Source organism: Columba livia, chromosome 3 (genome assembly GCF_036013475.1).
Source record: "Columba livia isolate bColLiv1 breed racing homer chromosome 3, bColLiv1.pat.W.v2, whole genome shotgun sequence".
Taxonomy (NCBI): domain Eukaryota; kingdom Metazoa; phylum Chordata; class Aves; order Columbiformes; family Columbidae; genus Columba; species Columba livia.
Window position 1 is genome coordinate 70,537,129 of NC_088604.1, and position 13,114 is coordinate 70,550,242.

General features: G+C 42.4%; 1 protein-coding gene across 2 annotated transcripts in view; it reads left to right on the forward strand.

Annotated features, from left to right (window-relative positions):
* Positions 1–13,114, forward strand: part of FNDC1 (fibronectin type III domain containing 1) — a 68,061-nt gene that overhangs the window by 16,510 nt on the left and 38,437 nt on the right. For both annotated transcript variants that reach the window (XM_065057538.1, XM_065057537.1), the window contains exons 2-3: positions 9,288–9,497; positions 11,246–11,344. In XM_065057538.1, the coding sequence (XP_064913610.1) occupies positions 9,288–9,497; positions 11,246–11,344 (309 nt within the window). The remainder of the gene's footprint in view (positions 1–9,287; positions 9,498–11,245; positions 11,345–13,114) is intronic.

The following is a 13,114-nucleotide window of genomic DNA, read 5'->3' on the forward strand; positions in this document are numbered from 1 at the left end:
ATAAGATGTATCTAGAAAAAGGGATAGTTCAAGTGGCAGGTTAAAAAGCCAGTTTTCAATGCTGCTTTTGAAGTAGCCGGTTTTAAAAACACTTCTGAAATGGGTCTGCCAAATGTTCAGCTTTTTCCATTTTTTGTTTATTAGCGAGTGGAGAACAATTAAAGTTTTTACGACATACAAAGTACATTCTTCGCTAAATTTTGCTCCATTTTCTCTTAGCAATTGAAGGTTTTATAGAAGGGTTACAGCTCTATGGACCATACTTGATTTTACAGTATATGCTGTATCCATCCATATCCATCTCACTGCCTTATGCTTGGAAGTTTTCAGGAAGCCTGGTGCTAGAATGGGTTTCATGTTTCATTCTCCCAGAAGTGGCTGCCGAGTCGAACAGTGGGCTGGAGTTCTCCAGGAACTGAAGTGGTGGCCTGATGTAAACCATGTGTTTTGGAGCCTGGGCTGTGCACGTTGTGTGGGTGACAGTGGGGAGCCCTGGGGACTGGAGCTGTGCGGCCAGGAGAGCTCCTGACCCTCCAGCTTAGTTCTTTTGGACTGTTGGGTTGGTTTTTTTGTTGTCTCAATGGACCTGAAGGAGCAATGACTTGATGCCTCTTCCTCCAGAGTGGTAATAGGTTTCCAAATAAGCTGGAGACTGAAGGTGCTACCAGGGTTTCAGCTGAGAGTGCATCAAAGAGCTTTGAATGAACTCAAGTCAAAGAACTCAAATTCATGTGGTGGGGGATATTTTTAAGTGCTTGTGAGACTAATGTCAGTCTCCATGTGATGATCATAAATGAAAAATACATGCTATGGTAACATAATTATGTCAAAGAAAACAATCCTGCAATGACAGTTCAAGCCAACAAGACAGACCTGCAAGACAGCAGGTTTAGAAGGCACCTCTGTCCTTCTGTCCTCATGGCAACTAACAAGAGGAGGACATCCTGCCAAAGAGTGTGCAAACCAGATATGTGTTGTTTCTGCCTCACGTGTGGTTGCAGTGACTGTACCCATCATTCTTTTGAAGCTGCTGTTCTTTGTAGTGCCTGTTCCTCCTGATGAACAACATGAGCACTGATTTCTTCTTGTAGTTTCAAGTTTTTGGCTGTATAAATACACAAGTATAGCTAAGTGACCAATTTTGTGGTTGGGAGCAAGATACCAAGGGCACAGTCTTCAGGGAGGGCAGACAGACAGACAGTTAAAACCCAATAAATCAGTGGAAAGGAGTGACTTCTCTGTTATAATGTGTAAGTCAGTTCCAGGTCTCTGTAGGGAATAATAGAGAATAGCAATCTGGCACCTTCTGTGCTTCTCCCTTGGGATCCAGCTTTGTTCTGCTAGCTCAGGGAGGTGCTTGTATTAATAGCTAATCGTGAGTCAATCATGTTCATCTTGATATATAGACCACCTTCAGTAAGCCCAGAAAATACTAATCTTTAAGCAAAAAATTTCTGGGGAAAAAGGGCAAATCTCCCAAAAACTTGCCAAGTAAAGAAAGGAAGAGGGTTAGTGTCAGCAATAGCAGATACTATAAAGAGGATAATGAAATAATTTATATTTAACTACTCCTGTACAACACAAAGGAGAGAATCAACTCTTTAAGTGGAAAACTGTATTTTTAGAACCCATGAGAAGACTTAGGATTTTATACAACAAATAGGGCATCTGTCAAACTTACTGTCAGTAGATAATACGAAAAGGAAATATAATTTTGTGATTTCCTGAATACACTGCGTTACCTAGAAGACCTAAGGAAGTGTGTGTGTTATGGAGAGTAGAAGACTGCTGGTAATTTCTCAGGAGATACTTGTTAAGCCTGCCAGCATATGCATGTTACTTGAATGTCTTTATTATTTTATTTACATATTATTTCTCATAAATATTAGTGTTAAAAAGCCTTAAACAATAGAAATTCAGGAAACTTGAAGTTAAAGCTGTAGTCTTATCCCCAAGGCTGAAGTCTGTCCCAGAGGAGCTGGAAGTGTCAAGTCCTCCACCTGCATTAGAGGGAACAGCCTGCAGTGTTCCTGCAGCGAAGCCTGTTCATGTGGTTGGTTAGTTAAGTAAAAAGTCAGTCAAGGGTAAATCTTAAATTGTTATTATGATTTACGGACCAGCTACCAGGCTCTTTTTCACGGTCTGCAATAGTATTTGGAATATTTTTTGCTGTTAGATACTATCATAGTAAAAGTCTGTATATCTATTGTTTTGGATTTGTCAGGAAAGGCAGGGATTAAGCTGTGGTCCCTACAGATTCCCTGGCATCCCACAGAGCTGTATCACTTGCCAGTCTTCTGTCTTGTCCTCCAGGCTTACTGATGTAGAGCCATGAGAAAAATGTCTCATTTCAGTGCATGTGTTTGACAATGGAGATGTGAAGCCTGCAGAGCAGGACACAGACTGGTTTTGACTTTGAACATGTTTGCTCTGCCATGCGTGGGATAAATGGACCTGGGCTGGGGTGTGAGAAGGGGATCTACAATGGAAAGTATTTTGAAACAAACTTGTTGTGACCACTTTGCCCTCTGGTCCCAACATCAGAAGTGCTTCTTAACCCACCCAGCTTAGTCCTGTGGTGAGGCCAGCCACAGTCAGGGCATTCCCGCACCCTTGCCGGCTGATTTTGCCTGTTCTGTCCCCGCAAGGAACCCTAAAGGTGATATCCCTCCATTAACACCTTTCCTCCAACTCAGTGAAGAGACAGGTGTTGAACAACATCCCAGATGGATGCTTGCAGACCATGGCCAGTGCTGTGGCATGCTCTCACAGCTTCTTCAGGGCTGCTGGGCTTTGTTACCACCATGGTGGTTTGGTCACTGGAGAAGCCCAGACAGGAGGTGTCCAAAGGCAGTGGATGTGAGAGAGAAGGGTATCCCAAGCTCGGTGGGCTTCCTTCAAAGGGCACTGATACAGAAGAAAACTTGTGCGTGGATGTCAGCAGGAGAATGTGAAGCCTTCAAGAACTCACTGTCGGTTGTTCTTAAGTCAAAATAAAGGCATTAAACATGTAGAAATACATTGCTAAATTTGGAAAATGCCCTAGTCCTACTGTACTTTGCATTCAGAGGACTCTTCAAAGGGAGCACTGGAAACTTCTGTTGATGCCGTCAATTTAATGTATGTCCTTTGGAAGCCAGGTCACTCCTCTACAGAGGTAGAATAATGGCTTTGCTTAAATCAGACATTACCGTTGGATACTGGTCCTCTGCCCAAAACTGTTGGCTGGAGCCTGGTGAATTATGGCACACTTTCCATTGTGCTTTGCAGGAACTAAACCGTTCCAGTCCCTGCTTTCTGCGCCAAGCAGGAGTGTGTGGAAATGTGCTGAGCTTTTTTTTTTTCCTGCAAGAAACAAAGGATTTATGTGCCACTTGTCTCCACTGCTTTAACTGATTGGCTCGATACCAGGAGATCTGATGCTGAGTGTATAAATTAGTGGCATTAAAAAAGATGATCAGCCCACAGAGGGACAAGGTTGAGTGTATTATAAAATGCTAGGGGACCTACCAACGCAGTAGATTTGTTCTCCCATTTCAGTCCTGCTTTCTCTAATCGTATACGTGCTTTTGCAGGTTTTAACTGCTGCAATGCTGCAAAGAGCCCCGCTAGACCTAGCACTGTGCTCTGTGCCACTGTTGCTCTGAAGTAAATCATCGAGCCCAGAGTCTTCTGGAGTCAGAGCAGTCAGCAGATCTCGGTTCAGAGGGCCACATCAGCACTGCTTGGACTGGCTCACCAACTGCAGGAAATATCTTTGCAGAGTAAACTCTTCTCAGGGTGGCCCCCATCCAGCCGTCACTGAAGCTGGTGGAATTACTCCCATTTTCTCAACAGAGCTTGGATCAAACCGTCTACTTGAAAAAAAAAAAAATCCAGTAATGCTTTGCCAAAGTGACACGGTACATTAATTTTTGAGTGGAAAACAAGTATCTTCCTGTGGTATTTTGTCTGTCCTCTTTCTTCTTAATGTTTCTGCTGATGTGGCTTTGGGATAGCTCTGTGCAGGTAGGTAGCAGTGAGAGTATGTGAAGGCAAGGAGCAAAGCAGCCACAGCTGTGTGGATTGCTGGATGAGAAAGGTGGGATGTTCTCTTTCCCTTGTGCCTGTCAGTCGTGGTAAAATATAATTTCTCTTTTCCTGTTCATGAATTAACAACTGGATTGAAAGCCTTGAGTAGCACAAAGGACTACAGAGCTTTAGACGCCTGACTGCTAGTAAAGCTCTGCTTTCTTCTCTTTCTAATACACTCTGTTTCATAATCTGTTTCAAATCAGGAGAAAAAAATAAGAGGATGTATCGAAATTGTCCCAACCCTTAAAGCCAAGACACAAAGTGATTTACCTGCTGCAGGATGGTTGAGCACCATGCGGAAAACAACGCCCAATGCAGGCATGAAGAAGGGATGGGTGATCAAGTTGCAAAGTATTTCTGAAAACAATAAACTCCTTTTCCTGGCAGAGGGCTGTCCATGATACAGCCCTTGGTACATGGACACATCCACCTGAGTGTAGGGCTTTACCTCCTGGCTTCCCTGGTGTCTCCTGCAGGGTAGGTGTCCCTTGTTTTTTCTGCACCCCGGGGCAGATGTCTGTCTTGTTTCAGAAGCTGCCAAACAAGGGCAATTGTAGAAGTTCCCTAGGATGTGCTTGCCATGTGTGCCATGAACCTGAGCGTGACCACTCAAGCAGTTGCACTTAGGAGAGCCCAGCGCAATAGGTTTTAGGAGTGCTGATGTTTTACAAAGGGTCTTACATCACAAATGGAATTAATTTCAGAGTTGCCAGCTGAAAAATCAAAATGTAATGCCTCTTTTTTCTACTTGTTTATTCACTATCTTTTTTTTTTTTTTTTTTTGCTACAAGTACATGTGATATCTTCATGGTGTTAGGGCTCAGACACTTATGAGAGTGCATGTTATGCAGGAATGTTATATTCCAAAGAAATAGCTCAGATATCTGGGAACAACAGCTGGCTGAGATACTTTTCTAGCCCTAGTGATGGGTTTGGGGAAGGCAGCTACAGGTTGTTCAGAAACTGAGTTGTTCAGCTCTGCAACTGGGTTACTCTTGCAGATTGGCAGTGGTGCAAGGTTATTATCTCAGAGTACAATTGGTTGTGCTTAAGGAACACTTAAGGACTTCTTAAGACAAGGATCTGCTCTTCAAGGAGGGTGAATGAACTGAGCAGTTTGGCACATTTTGTTTAATCTCCCATACTGTTTTGTCTGGTAAAGCAGCAGTAGTCTCAAATCCAAGGTACAAAGTCAGTCAGTCTCATTTGATGACTAGAACTTAATTTAAAAAAATAATAATAATATAAAACAAACAAACCCAACACTATGAAATAAGCAAAAAAATCTCACCAGTCTGCTGTGGCATTTCAGACTGTGAAGTTTTCTGGTCAAGTTGCCCATGACAGGATTTCATTTGCCAGCTGGCATTTTTGGCCTTTTCTAACGAAGGCAGTTGATCACTTTCTGATGAGTTCATTGTCTCTAAGCAGCTACAGCTTTTCTATTCTAGCTGTTACTTTGCCCATGGCTGGGTCACTGTGCTTAGCCTCCCAAATTTCTGCCTGAAGTGAAAAGAGAGGTTGGTAGATGTTTATAGACTATATGACTATGCCAAATATGTGTCCTCTCAGCAGCAGACCACATTTTATAGGTCCAGTTTTCCAGTCCTGGAGTAATGGCACATGGAAGGAAAATGCAGAAAAGTTTTTGCTGACTAGGGAAGGAAAAAGCAAATATTTTGTACCTACGCTTGTGGTGGTAAATTGAAGCGCTTGATTTTTTGTGACCTCATATTTCAACTACTTTTTTGCACTTATGTCTTAATGGGTTTGAGTTGCTTGGGATATTTCCCCCCACAGCTATAGATTGATTACTAGGGGTCGGTACTTCCCTTTTCTTCTGGAGTTATTTTGTGTTTTCCTTTGCTAGATAATTGATGAGGCCCTCTGAAGAATTTGTGTGATTTGGCAAGTGCAAGCTGCCTCCTTGTGTGGTTGTTTAGAGGATGTTTTGCCCTCAGCTTAGACCTCATGCTCTGGGCTTACATAATTTGTAAAATGTTCTCTCACAGTCCTGACACGCACAGGACTTTTGGCAACACCAGTGGACTTTTCAGCTGCAAAAAGTCAATACCGAGGCTTTAATCAGCCTTGCATTTTGGGGGCCAAGATACTGTATACAAATTCCTGCAGCTGTAGGTAATGTTGCATGTCTACACAGAAGAGAACACAAGAGAGTAACACTTTCTCATTTTCCAGAACATAAAAAAATATTTTATTTTATTTTTATTTCAGGTAGCTTTTTAGATGAAGTCTGAAGATCTTTACTGGTTGATTTAATTTGGCCAGAGTGGAGGTCTAGAAAACTGTTAAATCAGTTTTGGAACCAAAAGTGAAAAACTTAGTGGTATTAACAGGCACTAATAGTGGGAAGGTGGGGAAGAATCAGCCTTCAGTTCAATCAAACACTTGGTAGCTGTTCCCAAAATTTATTAGGAAAAAAGGCATCGGGAGTGAATGCATCTGAAGACTTCGCTTTTTCATTGCTACTGATTTGAGACCTCATTCAGAGTTTGTTGAAATCCATTTGAGTTCCTGGTGTGCCAGAGTAGGCGTTAAATGGGGAACAGACAGCTGCAGTCCCGTGCGCTTTTATAAAGGTTATATCTGCTGTCTCTGATGGAAGAAACCACAGGCACTGTAATAGCTGTCAACTGTGCAGCTTTCATTCTGATCCAAAATCTTGTCTGGGGACCTGTTAGAGCCATCTTCCGCTGGTGATTCAGGCAATGTGCCCAAGTTTAGACTGTTGTGAAAGAGTTCATTGAAGCTGGTGAAGGGTCTGGAGCACAAGCCTTATACGGAACAACTGAGGGAGCTGCGGTTGTTTAGCCTGGAGAAAAGGAGGCTGATGGGAAACCTTATCACTCTCTACAACTACCTGAAAGGAGGTTGTAGTGAGGTGGATGTTGATCTCTTCTCCCAAATAACAAGCAATAGGACAAGAAGAAATGGCCTCAAGTTGCACTAGGAAAGGTTTAGATTGGACATTAGGAAAAATTGCTTCACCAAAAGGGTTGTCAAGCATTGGAACAGACTGCCCAGGGAAGTGGTGGAGTCACCAACCCTGGAGGTGTTTAGAAGACATGTAGATGAAGTTCTTAGGGACATGGTTTAATGACAGCATTAGGTTAACTGTTGGAGTCGATGATCTATGATCGTGCAGTGTTGGAGATAGTCTGAACAGGAGGTTGGATAAGAGTCTCTTCCAACTTGAATTTTGCTCTCTTTCAGTTCTCCGTGGTGGTACCGTGAATGAAGACTGTGAGCCTACATGATCAGTGACTAATGGGCTTTGAAAATCTGTGCTGAGCAACTGCTCAGGAGAGCAAGAAAAAGAAAGTGTGTGAGAGCAGGTGTTTTTTTTAATAGAGTGCATGACTGAGAAAGTTCCTTGAAAAGTGGTCAGGGAGTTTCATGAAAGCAACCGTATTTATTGTATAGCAGAAAGCATTTTATTGTTTGTTAAATGCTTAGGACCAAATCCATTGCTGTGATCCAACTAGTGTACTCTTCTTTGGCAACACAAAGAATCTGTAAAACTGGCTGACTGGGCTGATTAATCTGGTTTTATAGCTGTTTTGTTTTGCTGGGATGGTGAGGAGCAGCCAGAAGAGAGAAGCTGTTAAAGTCCATGTGTTTAAACTGGTGATATGTCTCTCTATAGGCAAAATAAAAAGGCAAGGTTAATCACACTGAGCTGTTACCCAGTGTTTCAGTAGAAAAGCAGGGTTTACTGGGGGTGTGCTGTTCTCTGCATGTGTTGTATGCCTCATCAGCACTGAAGCCTTGCATTTCTCACAGGGATTTCAAGAGGAGCTCTGCAAACAGCTTTGAGAGTCATTATGGTCCCTTCCAAAGGGTAATTTAATAGAAGAACATTTATTGGACGGTCATAAGATGCAACCTTGTCAGCAGATAAAGACCTAGTGAACAACTTGGTTATAGAAGCTGTCACTAGGCAGAAATATTGGAAAAGAACCTGTTTTCGGTGTACATAGGGACATGCAGGCATCAATACATACTTAAAGTAACATGTTTAAGTGCTGTCAGGAATAAATACGAACTCCTGAACTGGAGCTGGAAATAGGATCTCACTATTGCTCTGACAGGGGTACTTTGTTGCCCTGTCTTTCATTGTCTGTCCAGGTCTCTGTGGCTGGCAGCTGCTTCTGTCCCAGTCTCTTGTTCTCTTGACATCACTGTGGTTGCAAAAAACAGCTTAGCCAGGGAGTGAGAGGGTTTAAATACAGTGTGTAACCTCTGTGCTGGCAAATTCATGCAGCCTTGCTCTCGGTGGAATGGTATTGCTAGAAGAGGTGAAGAGAGTCCTACTTGGAGAGTGAAATATGAAACATAAGAGGCAAAAAATCACTGCAGCTGTGGGAGATCTCAGTCCTGGCTGGTGCTGCCAGCACCCTTCTTCTTGCTGTTTCTGGCTGCTCTGCTTGCAGCCAGCGCAGTAGCATGGTGCAGGTCATGTACAATGGAGAATGCCACAAAAACTGATTGCTTGAGCAATCCTTGCATCAGTGTCACTTCTTAAAAGAACGCTGCTAACTTGCCAGCAAATGTAAAAATAAATGACTCACATACGGTACCTGTTACAGTGCTGGATGCTCAAGGGATCATGTAATGGGAGTTTGGGAAGTGAAAAGTTGAAGCACGTGCAGAGCAGAACTGTCAAATATGAGGCTGTCAGAGAGCAGAACCGTTAGTGATGGATTTAGGAGAACCTGCATTTAATGTAGAGTATTTTCTAAAAGAAAGTTTAAAAATAGTGAAACAGTTCTGTGCTTCATTTGACACTGACCTTCAGCACTTGCCAAAAAAATAATGTACTGGTGTGCCCGCACAAGGGAAAGGGGATTTAAAAACAACAACAAGAAAAGGAGAAGATTAAACAGAAAAGCTACAAGTCATCCCCAGTTTCTGTCAGGAGTTCTTGTATTACGGTATGTTTTCACTTTCAGTGTCTTGCACCAGCCTGTCTGAAGAGCCTGGGAAAAGACACTATTGAGTATTGTGCATCCCACTTGGAAAATTTGTTACTGCAGTTGGGTTTTATAGCAAAACTTAAAAACCATAAAATTGTACCCTTTATTCAGATGTAATTTAATAGATGTACTTTCAACAGCCATACGTGGACTGCTATACATCACATAATTCATAATAACGGTGATGGGTTTTGTGTGTTTGCTTATTTTTTGAAGATAAGGACATGCCAAACAGACCTCTGAGAGTGCACGCCCAGTCTCCAGATGGCAAGGTATCTTTTCGGTGGAGGCCACCTTATGGAGCAGGCTTCAGGGGTCCACGCAGCAGATCCCAAGGTTACCCTCGTGGGTATGGAGAGAGCAGCCGAAGGATGAGCTACGCCCCGCTGCTGCAGGAGCGACAAAACCAGGAAGCGAGAAAACTAGGTGAGTCACATTTCCCTGGTCCCATCTAGCTGAGCAAGCACACTTCTGTCATCCCCTGTGTCTGCCAGGGAATCACAGATCACGTGTTATTGTACCCATCAGAATGACTTCTTCCTATAAATGAAAATGCTCCCTATAATTGCATTGTGTAACATGTTCTTAACAGAAAAATATGATGACCAGGGTAGAAAGTGTAGCAGAACTTCATGTTGTGTTTAAGAAACACCACATGTGAGTTACTCATATTAATAGTGTGGGGAAAGGCAGGGGAGAAGCAGCACAGCTCAGATTCTCCTTGCATGTGGTGGGGCCACTCTTAAGCTCATTGTTTCTTGACTTCTTCTTACACTTTGTGCCCCCACATTATTTCAGGCCAGCGGAGAAAAAAATATTACTTTAATTCAATGTATCCATGTTTACCATTAAACCTTTCCTGGGCTCCATACTAGACTGTTACACTTGTGTGTCAGTGTTATGCCCAGTTCCTTCATGAGGCCCTGGTCACCAAGTACTCCCAAGTCAGGTTGGCATCTTCTGTGCTCCCCTGCCATGCTGTGATGGTTTGTACTTGTGTCCTAGATCCCATGCCCTTTATTTAAAAGATTTTCCATCAAATCATATCAATGAGGTTTGCAACAGTTTTATTTTCCCAGGGGCTGAGGCTTTCCTTTTGGGATACTTGTGTCACTTGCCTGTGTTGTGGCTGATCTGTCTCTGTCCTGCTGCCTGAGCTCCTCTAGCCCCAGCAGGCACTGGGTCTGCACTCACAAGCTGTACCTTGGTCCTCTTCCTGCAAGCCTGAGCTGCAACTTGTTGTTTGGGTGTGTTTGCTCGAGGTTAGGCTTCTTTCTTTTAAAATCTTTCGTCTAAGCTGGAAGCCCATCCCACAGATGGTCTGATCGTGGGTTACAAAATGGGTGACAGTTCCAAAATCACACATGGCTGCCAGAATTCCTGTCTTTGCAATGTAAATGTCTATTACACCCTCTACTTTGTGGGTTTTGTATTAAATGCACATCTTTATCTCTGTTTATCTGAAGAGAGAGAATTTCCCAGTCTCCTTTTTAAGTTATTCCACCTTTTTACAACAAGAATCTCTTAACTTCTCATCGCTTCTCTAGTATCTCCCCCCTTTCTTCATCTTTCTGCACACCGCTCATCGAGGGGCTGCTCTGGCACCTGTGCCGAGGCGCCAGGGCTGAGACAGGTGCGTGTGGAGGATGCTTCTCCATTCGCCTGATGCCCAGCATGTGCTGCTGCTGTGCAGGCTGAGAGACTGGCCAGGCAGCACAGACGTTGACGGAAATCTTGTCTTGGACTTAGTGGGAGTTCAGTACTGTGCTTAACCTTGATGAGAAATACTGGCTAACATGGTTTGAAGCATCTACTTCTTTTCATTGCTTTTAAACTATGCTTTTTAAAAGAGGGGAACAAATGTTTTTTTTAAATAGTGAAATTATCTAGAGAGTAGCTCGAAGCTGAATATAGGACTCTTTTAATGTGGGTTTTTTTCGTGTTAATAATTTGCTTTCGTGCTTCTAAAACACCAACTTTACTGTTCTAAACTGTATGTATATTGAAACCTCTGACATAAATGCCATGTATCTTAATAAACAACCTTTCAAGGAAGCTTCTACTTTTGTATCTCGGTAAAGAATAAACCAGAGTTCTGCCTGAAATGACATGCCCTTTTTTTTGCAATGAAGAAAGGTTACAGGAAAGCCTCTTTTTTGTTCCTTCATGCACAGCCTCTGAATCAGTTCATGTGGTTTCACTGCCATCGAGGAGCTCCCAAGGACGGAGCCAACCTGTCTATAGGTCATCTTTAACTAAGAGAAAAGTCACAGGTATGTTTCTTTCACATCTGCTGTCAATTCATGGAGATAGAGTTGTGACTTTTAGACTGTAAGGCTTTTGGTGCTAGAGCTGCTAAGTTTTTCTTTATGTGTTAAAGAGCTTGGTGGATAGCTGATTGCTTCTCTAATTCAAGCAGGATTAATAAAGTGATACAACTCTGCAACATAGTTGGCTGGGTTTCTGTTGTTGGGTTTTTTTGTTTTGTTTTTTAATCTCTTCCTCAATAGCTATTGGCAGATGTTATGTACTGCAGTAACCACATGAGAAGATTTGGTCAAATTGAAGCCAGGACCTCCACAACAGTATACGTTCTTGTCAGATCTCCACCCCTTTTTCTGAAGGGTTGATTTTCAGAAGACTAAGCCTGGCCAGCATAAGTTTTCACTTTCTTTTGGAAAGAAGGCATAACATACTGCTGCCAAGGTTAAAAAGGATGAGTGAGATTCTGAGTCATCTCCATGCCAGCTTTCTCACCCCCTCACATTGTGATGAGATGCCATGGGGGTGGCAGAGCATTTCGGATATTTTGATGGTGATGGATAACACCTTGGTCAGAACTAGGAACCGTGGTGTATTGAAACCCCACCTCACACCTTCTCTGGGAAGACCATGCCATCCACTTCTCATGCTCACTTTCTCTCCTCAAGTGCTCGCATTGCGAAACTTTGTGAATAGCTCCCCTAAGCCACTTGAGAGTAGTAGATGGGTCCCCTCAGCCACTTTGAGTAGTAGCTGTTTGGCTTGGAAAACTTGGAAGAGAACCCTCTACATTAAACATCTGATTGGAAGAAGTGAAATGTGCTTCCCTGCTGCCTGCCTTCTGTGCAGGCAGGGCTGGGATTCTTGGTAACGTGCGAACCCCTGCAGAGAATGGCAATCTTTTCCTGGACTTCAGTCACATATCAGTAAGATCCCTAGAGAATGAAATCATACTCTGGAGTTTGCTGGCCTTTTTCCTTCCCTGAGACATCAACATTTTTCCAGCGTTACTCTTCTGTGAAACTTGGACTGGAAAGTTGCACTTGATGCATTCTGTGCCTCTGGGAGGCTTGGGAATGGATGCTCTGGCACTAATAGGAAGAGTAAGAAGTCTTTCATGGGGTGGTAGGTAGGCTACATTTGAAAAATTGATGGAAAGATAGAAAAATGAGTCTCATAAAAATTAAAAACCTTAAAAAATCAAATTAGTTTTACTTAACTTCAAAGTTTTGTAAATTATTTGGAAAATAAATTCTGATATGTCAGAACAACCCATGTCAGTTATTTTATTTTTTTCTTTAGAATGTTGCCTTATTTACCATTAAAATGGGAAAACTGAATTAAAATAATGTGTTTGAAGCACTCAAAAATGTAAAATATGCAAGAATTCTGCATTGTGAAGAATTTTGGACAGTCCGTGGTTTTATTTCCCTTCAAAATGAAACAAAATTTTAAAATATCAAGATTTTTCATATGGTGAAATTTCTGCTCTCCAGGCAATTCTGGTAGTGAGTTTGTCAAACATGATGAATGTCAGTATGTTAATGAGGCATTCACTGTAAGTAAGAGTTTGGCAACTGATAGAATATTTAAGGACTGTAGAACATATTTGTACTCTGGTCTTGTAAGTGGACAACTAACAGAAGAAATGATGTTTCCATAGGGTACTATCAGTAACCAATGTACCTGGTTTTCCGCTACCGCTGTATATGTTATTCATCTGTGCTGTGTGTGTATTATAATATCAGTTGAAGACAGTAATTGTTTTTTTATGAGAACTC